Below are 12,871 nucleotides of genomic sequence, written 5' to 3' on the forward strand. Positions count from 1 at the left end.
GAGGGGAGGAGAGGGGGAGTGGGTCGGTTAACAACAAAACCGAAGGAAAGACGGGAATCTCTTTTCAATAAATCTCCGACGAGTTCTGTCATTGAATCCTTTGCAACAGGCGCGAGGTAGAGATAAAGAAAATGCTTTGGGAATTACTTATGAATGAACGAACAAACCATCAAACACATACGCATTGCAAGTTATTTTTATTCGTTATCATGCAGTTCTTACATTTAGACTTTAGAACATTGGAACTTAATTTGACACTACGCTAACCGTAGAAATAAGGCCGATAAAAATAAGGTTAATTCATAAGATTACAGCAGAGCCCAAACTGACCAAAACAAATTGAACACATCTGGCAAAATTTCATCAGTTTTTCATATCATATAATATTCCGCATAATGAACTTCTCTTCGCCTAAAAAATATATGTATAATTTTTACAGCTAATCTTAACATGACTAATGAACTGAAATGTGTAAACTAACCGTTCTCTTCGAAAATGTCAAACGTAGCTTTGCCCCTTAATTTTAAAAATTTAGGTAAAAGTTATCGCATCGTTTCCATAACACTTTCATAAAAGTTGAACAGAAAACAACCCCACAACGACTAACAGCTTCTTGACTACAGCCACCACAAAAACCACCTGCATAAAACAACTGTCGTTCGAAATCCTTGGCTACAACTAAATTTTGGTAAAATTACGATCATCGATTTATCCATGGTCTATAGATATGCCAGGTCGCAATGAAAAAAATATACAATATTAACTATAAATCTCTCAGATTGTAATTCTTAGCAAGAGTAACAATTTTAAATCTAAAAAGATCTGATTATTCATTTATAGGAAGGCAAATCCCAAAGCATTTCTGTTATCTCAAGTCCTCGTCCTGCAGAGAAAGACACAACAAGGAGACATTAGAGACCTTTAGATTCGAGGACGAGATATGACTTGAAGTTTTTGCGTATATAAAAAAATAGACACCCCGGACAGCTTCATTTTACATTTTTTCACCTGCAAGGTTAACCTGGTTATTTTTACTGAAGGAGGTTAAGCCCTCTCCCGACACAGGGGCCAGAGGAGATGTGTTTGTCGTTAGAACATCAAAACCCGTCGAAAACCTCTGAAACAATGAATGGGTTACTTTGATCGCGTTACAGTTTCGTTACACATTCCGCAAACCAAGAAACTGAGGGCTCACAAGATCGGCTTACAGTATAAAATACGGAAAGGGAGGAAACAAATTTGGGGCCGATTTTCGAATCCCAGAAACTCAAATTTTTTTAACTCGGGCGACGGTCTTCGGTCACTTTTCGGGAGACGTGCCGTGCGCCAGCGAGGATATGGTTTGCGGTTGTTGATTTTCAAAATGGCGAACAACAAAGTTGATCTGGGTCAGATAAGAAGCGAAGAAATCGTTTACAGTAGATTCATAAAGATCCCATTGGGCTAATTAATCGTGCTAAGCGACAGGTATAGACATTTTTCAAGGTGAGACTTTAAATAAGTAATTCATTTATTCACACGAAACTCCTCTGGACCCTGTGTCTCCCGATCGCAAAATGGTGAGACTTCTAGCATTTGATAACTTGTTTCCGCCGCTACGACATTCTCGCAAAAAAGCGTAGTAGAATGACGACGGCTATCACCTTTTCACGCTGGTTCTCTCTCGCGCACTACTCAGTATCGAGAAAATCTGGTTCTCGTAGTCGTGCTCGTCTTAGAATCCACAGGTCTCTATTTCAAAAGGGGTTACATTAAGCTATCATTGTTTAAAACTCTTAATTCGTGTTATACTACTGATCGCAACAGGCCAAGACATTAAAGCCCTGAATAGCGTCAATACACAAACAAAAGTGGTGCTGAAGAGATTTCATTTGAATGGCAAGACTATAAGATTTCGTCAACAGACTCAAAAGTTAGAATTGAACACGAAATAAATAACACCATGTGAGAGTAATGCTCAAGAGATTTCATTTATACGGTCACACCATAGGATTTCCTTCTAAATAAATAGTACCATGTGAAAGTACTGCTGAAGAGGTTATAAGTTTCATTTGAATGGTCACGCCACAGGATATTATCCAACGGCTCAAAAGTTGCAACAACAATAAGTGAATAGCACCAAGTCAAAGAACTGCCAAAGAAGTATCATAAGAATAGTCTCCGAACTACAGAACATGGCTCCAAAATTGACTTTTGAGGTCCTCGGTAGAGTACAAATATTGGAGAAAGATTTTGTTGTGTCTCCTCTCAACCTACTCTCTCACAAGGGCAGAGCTACAAATATTTTTTCTTTCTCGAAAGGCTAAGGCTTCGTTAGAACTACCCTCAAGCTAGATTTCATTCATTTACAAAATTAATGATAATCTTCTTCTTCTTGTCACAATCCGGACTTCTCCGGAAGTAGGCCAATTGTAGTCGGACATTGTCCGATGGCAACAGTTGTTTGGTCTGAGGGAAAACTGAACGTCTTCTCGGCGATTTCGAAGCTGACCTATGATAACTTCGGCTTCAAGGACTCAGTAGCGAGGAAAGGTAATTTTAGTAACAAAAGAAAGGTCTAAAGACATCCGACAGCTTTCTACAAGTATTTAATACAGTCGAAGCCCTTCTTGCAATCACTCTCGTAAGCAATCATCTCTCGTTACGACCACCTTTGTGAAACCCCGTTTGTAATGAAGAGCTCTCGTAAGCGACCGCGACCACTTTTAGGATTACCCAACTGGACCTTTCCTTTTTTTTAAGCTCTCGTAAGCGACCACTCATGGTCTTATTCGTATAAATTAACACTTTAATGAAACTGCACACGGCTCTAACGGTCTAAAACATTGGACGTACAGTTTAGCCGTGTCTATATCAGATATAAAAACACTCACTAAACATTTTAAAAATTCTTTTGTTTTTTTTTCTTTATGAATTGTTAATGATTTAGGGACTGGTCAAAAAGTATGGGGGGGGGGGGGGGGGGGTGGGCCGGAGCATTTGGAAATGTGGTTGGTAAAAAACACATGACCCACCCCCTCCCTTCGGCACAAAAATGACTGACCCAGCCCTAAAGCAAGGTTGGAAATTGCATGACCCACCCCCTAGTTAAAACATGGATGTTCGGTTTCCTCTTAATTATCCAATAAAACCTTGTTCTGTGCTTGACAAAATTTGTTAATACACTGCTACAACCAATATCAAAATCACAGAAATCATACCTTTCACTGAAAAGACGAATATGAAAAACCGAACATTTCTTGTTCAATGGACGTAATGAGTCTTGACAAATACACAGCAAAACGAGGGTATATTGAAATTATCTATCACAAAGCATATGAAAATTTCAACAAAGACAACCCATTCCTACACATTACTTGCCGGAATTGCTTAGATTAATCCTCAAAGAAAATTTCTTCCACTTCAGTGGAAAGCACTACCTACAAAACCATGGAACTGCAATGGCACAAAGACAGCAGTTTTGATTCCTTTTCCAGTGTTTTCATGACATATATTGAAACAACGACTCTAAGCAAAACTGTCTTTAGAACAACAGTTTGGAAATGCCACATGCACGATATCTTTTCCGTATGGGACATGAGTAAACCAGACATCGAAGCCTTCATTGAACAAGCAAGCTTACATCACCCAACTATTGAATTCACGGCCGAAACATTTGACACTGAGACTGCGTTTTAGACACGGTTGTATACAAAGGCACAAGATTCAAGGAAATAGGAAAAATCTATCCTTGATACAAAGACACATTTTAAACAAACGGAAAGCTTCTTGCATACACATTTCACCTCGTGTCACCCTCCAAATGTTAAAAAAAGAATTTGTCAAAGGAGAAGCCTTAAGAATCCTACGAAAAAACTCCTCAGAAACAACCTTTGAGGAAAATAATTCAAATTAAAAAAAAAAACGCTTGACGGACGGAGGCTACCCACAATCTTTCAGGGGCACCCAACGTCAATTTTCGGAAAATATCTGTTCGAAAGACGATTTGAGATCTAGAATTTTCGGAACATTTGTTGTAAAACTTCTTGCTTGTCTGCCCCTCCTAGGATTTTCGAACATCTAAAAAAACGGTATAATTGCTCATTTTTAACGGATTTTTTACCCTAAAAAGGTCACCTAGAATCTTCGGGACCCTTTTTTCTGGCTGAAATTTTCGAAAAAGTAAGTTTTGATCCCTATAATTTCCGTATCACTAGACTTTCAGCTAGGAGATCCGAACAGATGGAAAATTTTGGGGGGATAAAAATATGCCTATATATCTACTGTTTAAATTGGTTTTGAACTATATTCTCGTTGGGTGCCCCCTATCTTTGATAGAAAACCTACTATCAGAAATAAAATTCACAAAAGGGAGTCTAAACTCCTAAAACAAGACAACAAGGAGGAAAAAGAAATATTGCCATTCGTGACACAATACCAGCTCTCAGAGTCTACTATAAAGGAAGCTTGAATGAAAAAATGGAATCTTATACAAAACCAACTATAACTTCAATAAATTTTTAAAGAACCACCAATCATTTCCTTACGAAAAAAGGAAATCGTTAAAGGACATGCTCGTTAGAGCCGAAAAAAAAAAGGTTAACAGAGGGTTCCACGCCCGTATAGATGTGCGGCCTGTCAACCTTTGTATTTTCTCGCACAACAGGTTTGTGAGTATTTTAGCAATAATTCCAGTTGGCTGTGTTTTATATAACAAGTGTAGTCAACTGTCTCGTTAGTAGTTAGTAAAAAATAGGGTGACCCACCCCCTAAGGGGAGCTGAAAATTGCACGACCCACCCCTTGCACAAGGCTCAAAACCTCATGACCCACCCCCTCTCTGCTCCGGCCCACCCCCCCCCCCCTATACTTTTTGACCAGTCCCTTACTGAGCTCATTCTCGTGAGCGACCAGCTCTAGTTACGACCACTTTTTCGAATTTCCGCGGTGGTCGCTTGCGAGAACTTCGACTGCATCTAAGGAGTTGAAAAAGGTCAACTCAAATAACGACCTCAACCCCAGACTTACATTGCGTGGTACCCATATTCAAGTCGCTCAGTGGCTGAACGTAATTCGACGGAAACATGCCAGTTTGTCCATTCATTTCGCCTTTCCACCATTCCCCTTCTTTGCTTACAACGTTAATAACGCTTCCCTTGTAAAAGGTGAGTTCATCTAGGTTTTGGGCGGTGTAAGGGAACATGGCCAACACCTGCTCGAGTTTGGCTGAAAAATAAGGGGAGAACAAAAAAGAAAATAGTGAGCTGATCCAATTTACGTAACAACAAACAATGGATAAATATTGGACGAGGCTGAAGCTGCTATCATTAATTAACCTTTTCACCGCCAGCGTGAATAAAGGAGTTTTGTAAGGTGGCTCTAACTTTTGAGTCTGTGGACGAAATGCTATGGAGTGACCATTCAAATTAAACCTCTCTCCCTGTACTTTTACATGCTACTATTTGTTTTTCAAAATTTTACAAAATGAAATTTGGAAATTTTTGTTGAATTTTGCTCTTGGTCACATTTGGCAGTGAAAGGGTTAAAAGGTTCTCCTTTATTCCTTGTCCCACTTTGCTGCTGATCAAGCGGTTTCAACCGCGTGGTACAAACGTTAGATAGCGCTATCCACCGGATAAATCACTATCCAACGGATAAGCATTAAGAAAAACAATTGCGATATCCAGTGGGTGGAGATTTATCCAGTCGATAGAGATGTCTACCTTATGAACAACTGGGGCCTGGTCCTCACCAGGCGATCAAATTCGGACAATCCCAACATAAGCAATAAAAAACCCGATCATACGTACTAACATCTTTCAATCGTGATTTTTCAACCAATCTCCCATCTCCCTAACCAAACTAAGCGACTAAAAGTGACTCACGTATTAAATAAATCTTGTATGTTTTTTAAGTCGAGGGGGCTAAGTAACTCACGCATGGGGCTAATAAATAACTCGAAAATAGGGGGCCAAGTAACCGGGGCGAAATGACCGGCTACCACTGTTCCTACGGGCAACTTGAGCGGGGGCAAAAAATTGTTCAGGGTAAGCGGGAGAGAGACACCAGCTTTTACCATTAAATACATTTGTGATTATGCTGAAAAAACGTTATTATAGATAGATATTGGATTTTAGATCTTTTAAACCTAATTTACTTGTATAAACTTCTTAAAAAGTTTTTTAAAATAACAATTTTTAAGTAAAACGTACTTGTCCAAATATTAGATTTTAGAATTTTTATTTATTTATTTTCTTTACTTGGATACAACTGTACTTGTGCTTGCTTCTTAACATTTCAATATAACATCCGATATGCACTTTTTATCCGATGATATCATTCGCCATTCTAAACTAAACAACGTTTCTACGGCGTACACTTCACTTTTTTCCGGTCTAAAGAGGAAGTAAGTTCATAAAATGACACTATGTACCTTTTGCCGGGAATGGGACACTGTAGACCTGTAAATAAAAGAAAACTATGTGTTAGCGTTTTTCAACCTCTCCACGACTGTTATGCGGTCCAAAACCACAACCTACTCCAATCTTTGGGTGGCGTATGTGATGACACTCGCCTTTCATCAATGTAGCCTTTTTGTGCCGTGTTTGGGTTTAAAAATGGATTCCCGTCGATCTCTCTACAACTGACTTCGCAAAGCACTTTATAGAGATGTACAGTTAAATTACTTTGTGCGTTTGGCACTTGATCTCCTCGCGGAATGTAAAAAGCTTTATAAACATGATGTACATAGTGAAAATAAAGACAATGTTGATAGTTAAAGAAAAGAGCAAGTCCCAGTTGTTGAAAAGGTGGACAGCGCTATCTACAGGATAAATCACTATCCAGTGGATAGCACAATTGGTTTCCCTAATATTTATCCACTGGATAGTGATTTAACCGGTGGATAGCGCTATCCAGCTTTTGAACAACTGGGGTGGGGTAAGTAAATTCTACTCACACTTTCAGTGATAGGAGAGGATACTGGGCCCGATGTCCCACCACCGGAAGCTTTTCTGTCCAAGATTTTCACGTGATTTCCCGGAAACAAACCACTCTGTCGTTTCTTACCACGAGCCTTTTTAAAGACAAAATATAGAAAACAAATTCAGTCAAGCCGTAAAGGACGCTTAAGCTCTAATAGCCTCCGTAGCAGGCGTCGAAAGGGGTAGGGGATAGGGGGAAAGCTTTTCTACGGCAACGGTTCTACTGTGCGCGTGGTGCTCTTTGACTTTAGGAAAGCATTCGATCTCATCGACCACGCCATTCTTATGGCTAAACTTACTGATTATGAGCTACCACCTTGGGTGCTGGACTGGATTGCAGATTTTCTTACTGACAGGAAGCAACGAGTGAAACTCGCCCACGATTGCTACTCGGATTGGGGATCTGTCAGGGCAGGTGTCCCGCAGGGGACAAAATTGGGGCCCTGGCTCTTCCTGGTAATGATAAATGACATCAATGTCAATGGTGTCAACCTTTGGAAGTACGTCGATGACACATCGATGGCCGAGACAGTCCACAAGGGCCAACCAAGTGGAATCCAATTTGCTGTAGACGACCTAGTTAGGCAAGCCGAAATAGATAAGTTCCAGTTGAATGAGACCAAGTGTAAAGAGTTGCAGATAAGTTTCTCAAGGTCTGTAGATCCTTTCGAAACAGTTACTATTAACAACAAACCAATTGAGGTTGTAACTAGCGCAAAACTTCTTGGTCTCACAATTTCTAACAATCTAAAGTGGAACGCTCACATAGAGAATGTTATCAAAAAAGGAGCCTCTAGGCTATACCTATTAAGGCAGCTTAAGCGTGCAAAAGGAGATCCTGCGCAGCTACTTTGTTTCTATACTACGTGTATCCGGCCCATGTCTGAATATGCCTGCCAAGTTTTCCACAATGGTCTGCCTGAGTATCTCTCTGAAGAGCTAGAGAAAATTCAGCGCCGTGCACTTAGAATTATTTTCCCTGATTTAGGCTATCAAGAGGCTCTAAAAGAGTGCAATATTGCCACCCTCCACCAACGGCGCCAATGGCTGACAGAGCGCCTATTCAATGAGATTAAGGACAACAGCCTCCACAAATTACATGGCCTTTTGCCGCCACGTAATCTTAGTACTGTAGCCTTAAGGAGTAAGCGCGTTTTTAACGTTCCTCTTTGTAGAACAAATAGACTAATGAATAGTTTTATCATGCATAACGCGGCTATTTTCTAATGGTTTTATTGTAAATTCGCGGCTATTTTCTTAAATTTCATGACGTTGTATTTTGTTCCTTTGTTTTATTTATTTACTGATATTTATTTATAATAGTTAGTCTTAGTATTCAACGTATTGTACAGTCCGTAATCCAGCCCTTGGGCTGCAATGGATTTTTAATAAAGCTATCTATCTATCTATCTATCTATCCCTCCCACTTCCCCCTCCCCTTTTTGCTCCTGCCACGCAGGTAAAAGCTTTAGCGGACTAGGATAGCGGTGGATATCTTTATTAAAATGAACTATTCAAATAATGTGCAGGAAATTGAAATCCTTTTAACATATTCTCTACACTAAATGCTCCCAGTGTTACTTGAAACCTGCCATTGTGGACCCGGCATTTGAATCCGCAGTTTATTTGCGCCCGCTACTTGAATGCGTTTTTGACAGTCGTGTACCTAGGCTTATCATAAGAGAAATATATGCCCGAGGGGCATGTCTACCTTCTTCCTTTAGAACTGGCACAAAGCTAGAAAATATGGTAGGTACTGATTAGTACAGAGGAAGCCTGCCAATCACACAGACGGTCAGCACAACCCAATGAACAGATATACTTGAAGAAAAAATGAACATGCAGCTGTTAAGTGTTGTCAAGCGCGGGAAAACACGTAGAACCATCTTAAGATAGGTCCAGTTGTGATAATACTTTGATTGTTTGACAGCGTGGTGCCATATGTTCCAACCAATCAAATCGTAGCAAGGTAAAAAGAAATGCAGTCACTAAATTTCCCTTTTAGGCCACTTGCGAGTTCACTTTCAAAATGAGGCTTGGTGCACAACCTTTCTTGTGAAAATGAGTTTTATTTGCATGAGAATGAAAAATGATTTCCATATCAAAGGCTGAGTACTTAACCTCGTTTTGAAACAGAGGCTCGGGGGAACTCGGAAATGGCCTATTGATAACGCTTTTTGCTGCCGGCACCAGTCCTTTCCAACTGACTGGCTGGCGCCATGACATTACCTGAAGTTCTCCTTCCCACCAGCCATCAGGGTGTTTTCTTTTGACCAGGATCAACTGTCCAGGTGAGAGTGACAGCTGATCTGCTGTCACTGCGTTGTACGCCGTCGTCACGGTAGCAATTTCTGAAAAGAGAGAAAACCGTAAGGTTTTACTTGCTGCGATTATAAAAGAAAGATAAAAACAGAAATTTTTCTCTCGCAGCTCACTTTTTAACTAAAATATAATTCACTCAACTATCTGTGTCATGAGTAAATATATGAAACAAAGTCGGAACACCCAGTCACTTAGGCCCGGTTCAGACGCCGCACTTTTCATGAGCAGAACCTAATACATTGAATTAAGTACATGAAAAGTTCGGCCTCTGAATCAATTAGGAACGCCTGTTTTCAATTTGGAACGGCTCAGCCGTTAATTCTTTCCGCCTAGCCCGGCCGGGAATTTCGTCTTTGGATGGACTTTGGAACGCCTTTGATTCAGACGCCCAACTTTTCATGTACCGAACCTGATGCATAAATCTTATAACGTATTTTGTAAGCAGTTTGACCGAGATGAGCATTTTTCTCCTTCTGAATTTAGTTCGGCTGGAATTAAGATCAGCGTCTAAATCAATTCAGCAGGTCTAAATAATTTGGGTCGGCCTTAATTCGAATTAGGTTCGGCTCATGAAAAGTACGGCGTCTGAACCGGGCCATAATGGTGCCGCAACATGTAAACCCACTAAGATTTGTGATGTAAATGCCACACGATTATGCACTGTGAAAAATATTTTCACTGCTTACCTGGTTTAATACGAGGGGCAGCCTTTGGTGCCTGAAATAAAAACAAAATTCACTTTTACTCCACCAAATCAAGAGTAAAACTGAACACTGATCAAGGCTCCTCTGCATTTTATCGAACGAACACTGAAAGGGGTTACGTCACGAGGATATTTCTGTTAAAGGTCAATTCTGTGCTGAAGTCATTACTTAGACCCCGGGTACTTAGAGCCCTTACCCGTATACAAAATGCTCCTGTAGAGTAATGAAGATATCAAACAAATTTCATCAGGGAGCAATAACTTAAATTACTGTTTTGGTGATATTTGGAGGTATAGCATTAACACTTGAAAAAGTTAGCCTAATTTTTTTCAAGTTTTTATCCATGTCCATTCTCGCCATGCAGCAACACATGACAGGAAACAGTTTCAATGCCTAAATATAGTATAAAAATGACAAAATTAGACAATTCAGGGCTTTAAATAGTTCCCGTTTCACGCCGGTCAAACGGCTTTGCTTGCTCGGACACGACCCATTTTGGGCCGGACAGATACTATCTATTACCTCATATCACTATAAAAGCCTCCCACTTTCCGAAATGCTTAAATATTTACTAGGCTTTTAATGTACATGAAACATTACACTGAAAGCAGAAAGCGCGGAACGCACATTACAGCGGCCCTCTTTCAAAACCATCATTATGAATCCGCATTCACTCCTTTATTTTCCGTTTTTTTTTTTCACGATCGCCAAAAATGTCCATCCTTACATAAAATCGGAATTTTTTCCATTAGAGGCGTAAACGACCGGACAAACTGTTAGATCATCCAAGAACTTGAACAGACAACGGCTAGTTTTTAACCGGACATTGTCCGTTTACTGGCCGTTATGTCAGGCCCTGTCTTTATTATTTTTTTGGAATTCAACTGATGCGAAGACACATTTTATCTTTTTAAAAATAGAGAAAACCGCGTAACATAGCCTCCTCAAGCGCCGTCCATTTAAGATAGAGTACCGTTTGAAAGCTTTTGACCTCCACATGTCCAGTGGACCAGCGAGGTGCTGGTCTTACTTACCAACTATGGGTCTATAGATGCCATTTGTTTTTTATGTGTTTTACACATCAGAGCTTTGCTAGCCGAGCCTCAGACGAAAACAAAAACTCCGTTTAAGTCTGTCTGAGAGCCAGAGCCGAAATCCTTGTTCTGGGCGTTCGGCTGTGTACCAGGATTTGAGTAAACGCCATGGTTGGCCAGTTTAAAACAACGTTGTTTGATTGGCAAATCATGTTTAAGGGAAATTGAAAACGCACTTCCAATAATTCGTGATTCCGTTGGGAACCCGGATCAAGGATCTTGGCGCTGTCTCACAGACGCGACAAACCGGGGTTCGATTACCTCTGCGACGTGGACTAAGCTCTACCTTTTCATGAATTTGAATTTTAGCAACCTTGGAAGTGACAAGGGTTAACGAGACTAACAAATGTTACCTCAACATCCTTCTTTTTGACGTAGTTAGCAGGGAAAAGTCCCTTCTCTCCATTACAGCTACCTTCCCACCATTCACCTTCATCCTTGTGAACTTTGATCACATCGCCCGCTGTAAAGCTTAGATCGCCGGCCTCACCGGTGTAATCGTAAAGCGCTACACACTCTGCAGCCAGAAAAGAAATTAAAGTTAGTGCACTGAAAGACTTGATACCAAAACAACGGAAATTCCTATAGCCAATGACAACGCCATGAACCAATGACATTTCGAAGCCGAAACTTCGAGTAGCGGAGAGAGAAGTGGGGACGAAAGACTGTTCACAGTCCCCTACTTTGCCGTAAGATCGTCAAGATCGAAGACTCCGCAGTACGGGTGTCCATCTTGGGTGAGTGTCAAATCTGCTCAATAGGCGGGGAACCCCGACACCCTCCCTCTCGGTACATTTGAAATAATCGTATGAAAACATTTTTTATTTTACTTTTTACAAGCTTTTTCTGGACACAGGCCTGCCCAGAGGGAATAGGTATGAACGGGACTCATAGGTCCCATGCAAGGTGCCATCCCTACCCAATCCCACAACCCGTAGAGGTTGGCCACACCACCGGGGTCTACGTCCCCTACTCTTTTCGAACAGTAGTGTGGGTTCTTTTACGTCCCACAAGAACAGATCAGTGAAAGTGCTGTGAGACGGGACCTACGGTTTTTCGTCCTTATCCGAGAAGACTAGAAAGTCTAACCATTTGCAGATGTCATTACAAAGGCAGTACTTTCTCCTCAGTTATTTAAAGACCCTAAGTGTTGGTCCAACCGGGGTTTAAACCCGCGACCTCCCGTTCAGCAGACCGGCGCTCTCCCAACTGAGCTAACAAGGCGGCGGTTAAATTGGGGGGCGGGGGGAGGGGACTGTGAACAGACTCGGAGGACGTGAGGATCTGTGGGATAAAACTTACCAAACAGAGTTGTAGGATGACTGGGTTTTGTTTCAGGGGGAGGGACAGCAGGTGTTGTTTCTTTAACTGATATTTCCTTAGCCATTGTGTCATTTGTTCTACAAAAAAGATAAGAATCAGAGTGAACAAAAGGGAGGCACTCTCAGAAGCTGCTACATGTTAAAATGATAGCTTCATTATAGTAAAAGTACATGTAGCTTATGATTCGAAATGAGAAATTTTTTGGTGAAATACTGCTAATAACAAAGGAAATTACTACCATGCAGGTGGTATGAATATTGGATCTCCAGTATCATATAATTTTCCAAACGTTGCTAGGAATCTATACCAGAATTACTTTTCATTTGAGAAGCTCTATCTAACGCATCGCTCAGATTTTCATCCATCCCATATCCAGACATCTCGAAGTTGACAGCCCCTCGTTTTTCCACCCACATCTCGGCGACTGAAAAAAGAAAAACCTCTGCGTGCCATGGTTGACTTATCAC

At 40.8% G+C, this 12,871-nt stretch overlaps 1 protein-coding gene across 1 annotated transcript in view; it reads right to left on the minus strand.

Moving 5' to 3' along the window:
* LOC140953131 (intersectin-1-like) overlaps nt 1-12,871 on the minus strand; it is a 57,771-nt gene that overhangs the window by 26,345 nt on the left and 18,555 nt on the right. The window contains exons 17-23 of the mRNA XM_073402636.1: nt 12,384-12,481; nt 11,435-11,598; nt 9,970-10,000; nt 9,191-9,312; nt 6,937-7,053; nt 6,412-6,439; nt 5,007-5,204 (exon numbers count right to left, since the gene is read on the minus strand). Of these exons, the coding sequence (XP_073258737.1) occupies nt 5,007-5,204; nt 6,412-6,439; nt 6,937-7,053; nt 9,191-9,312; nt 9,970-10,000; nt 11,435-11,598; nt 12,384-12,481 (758 nt within the window). The remainder of the gene's footprint in view (nt 1-5,006; nt 5,205-6,411; nt 6,440-6,936; nt 7,054-9,190; nt 9,313-9,969; nt 10,001-11,434; nt 11,599-12,383; nt 12,482-12,871) is intronic.

This window comes from Porites lutea, chromosome 1 (assembly GCF_958299795.1).
Source record: "Porites lutea chromosome 1, jaPorLute2.1, whole genome shotgun sequence".
Classification (NCBI taxonomy): Eukaryota; Metazoa; Cnidaria; class Anthozoa; order Scleractinia; family Poritidae; genus Porites; species Porites lutea.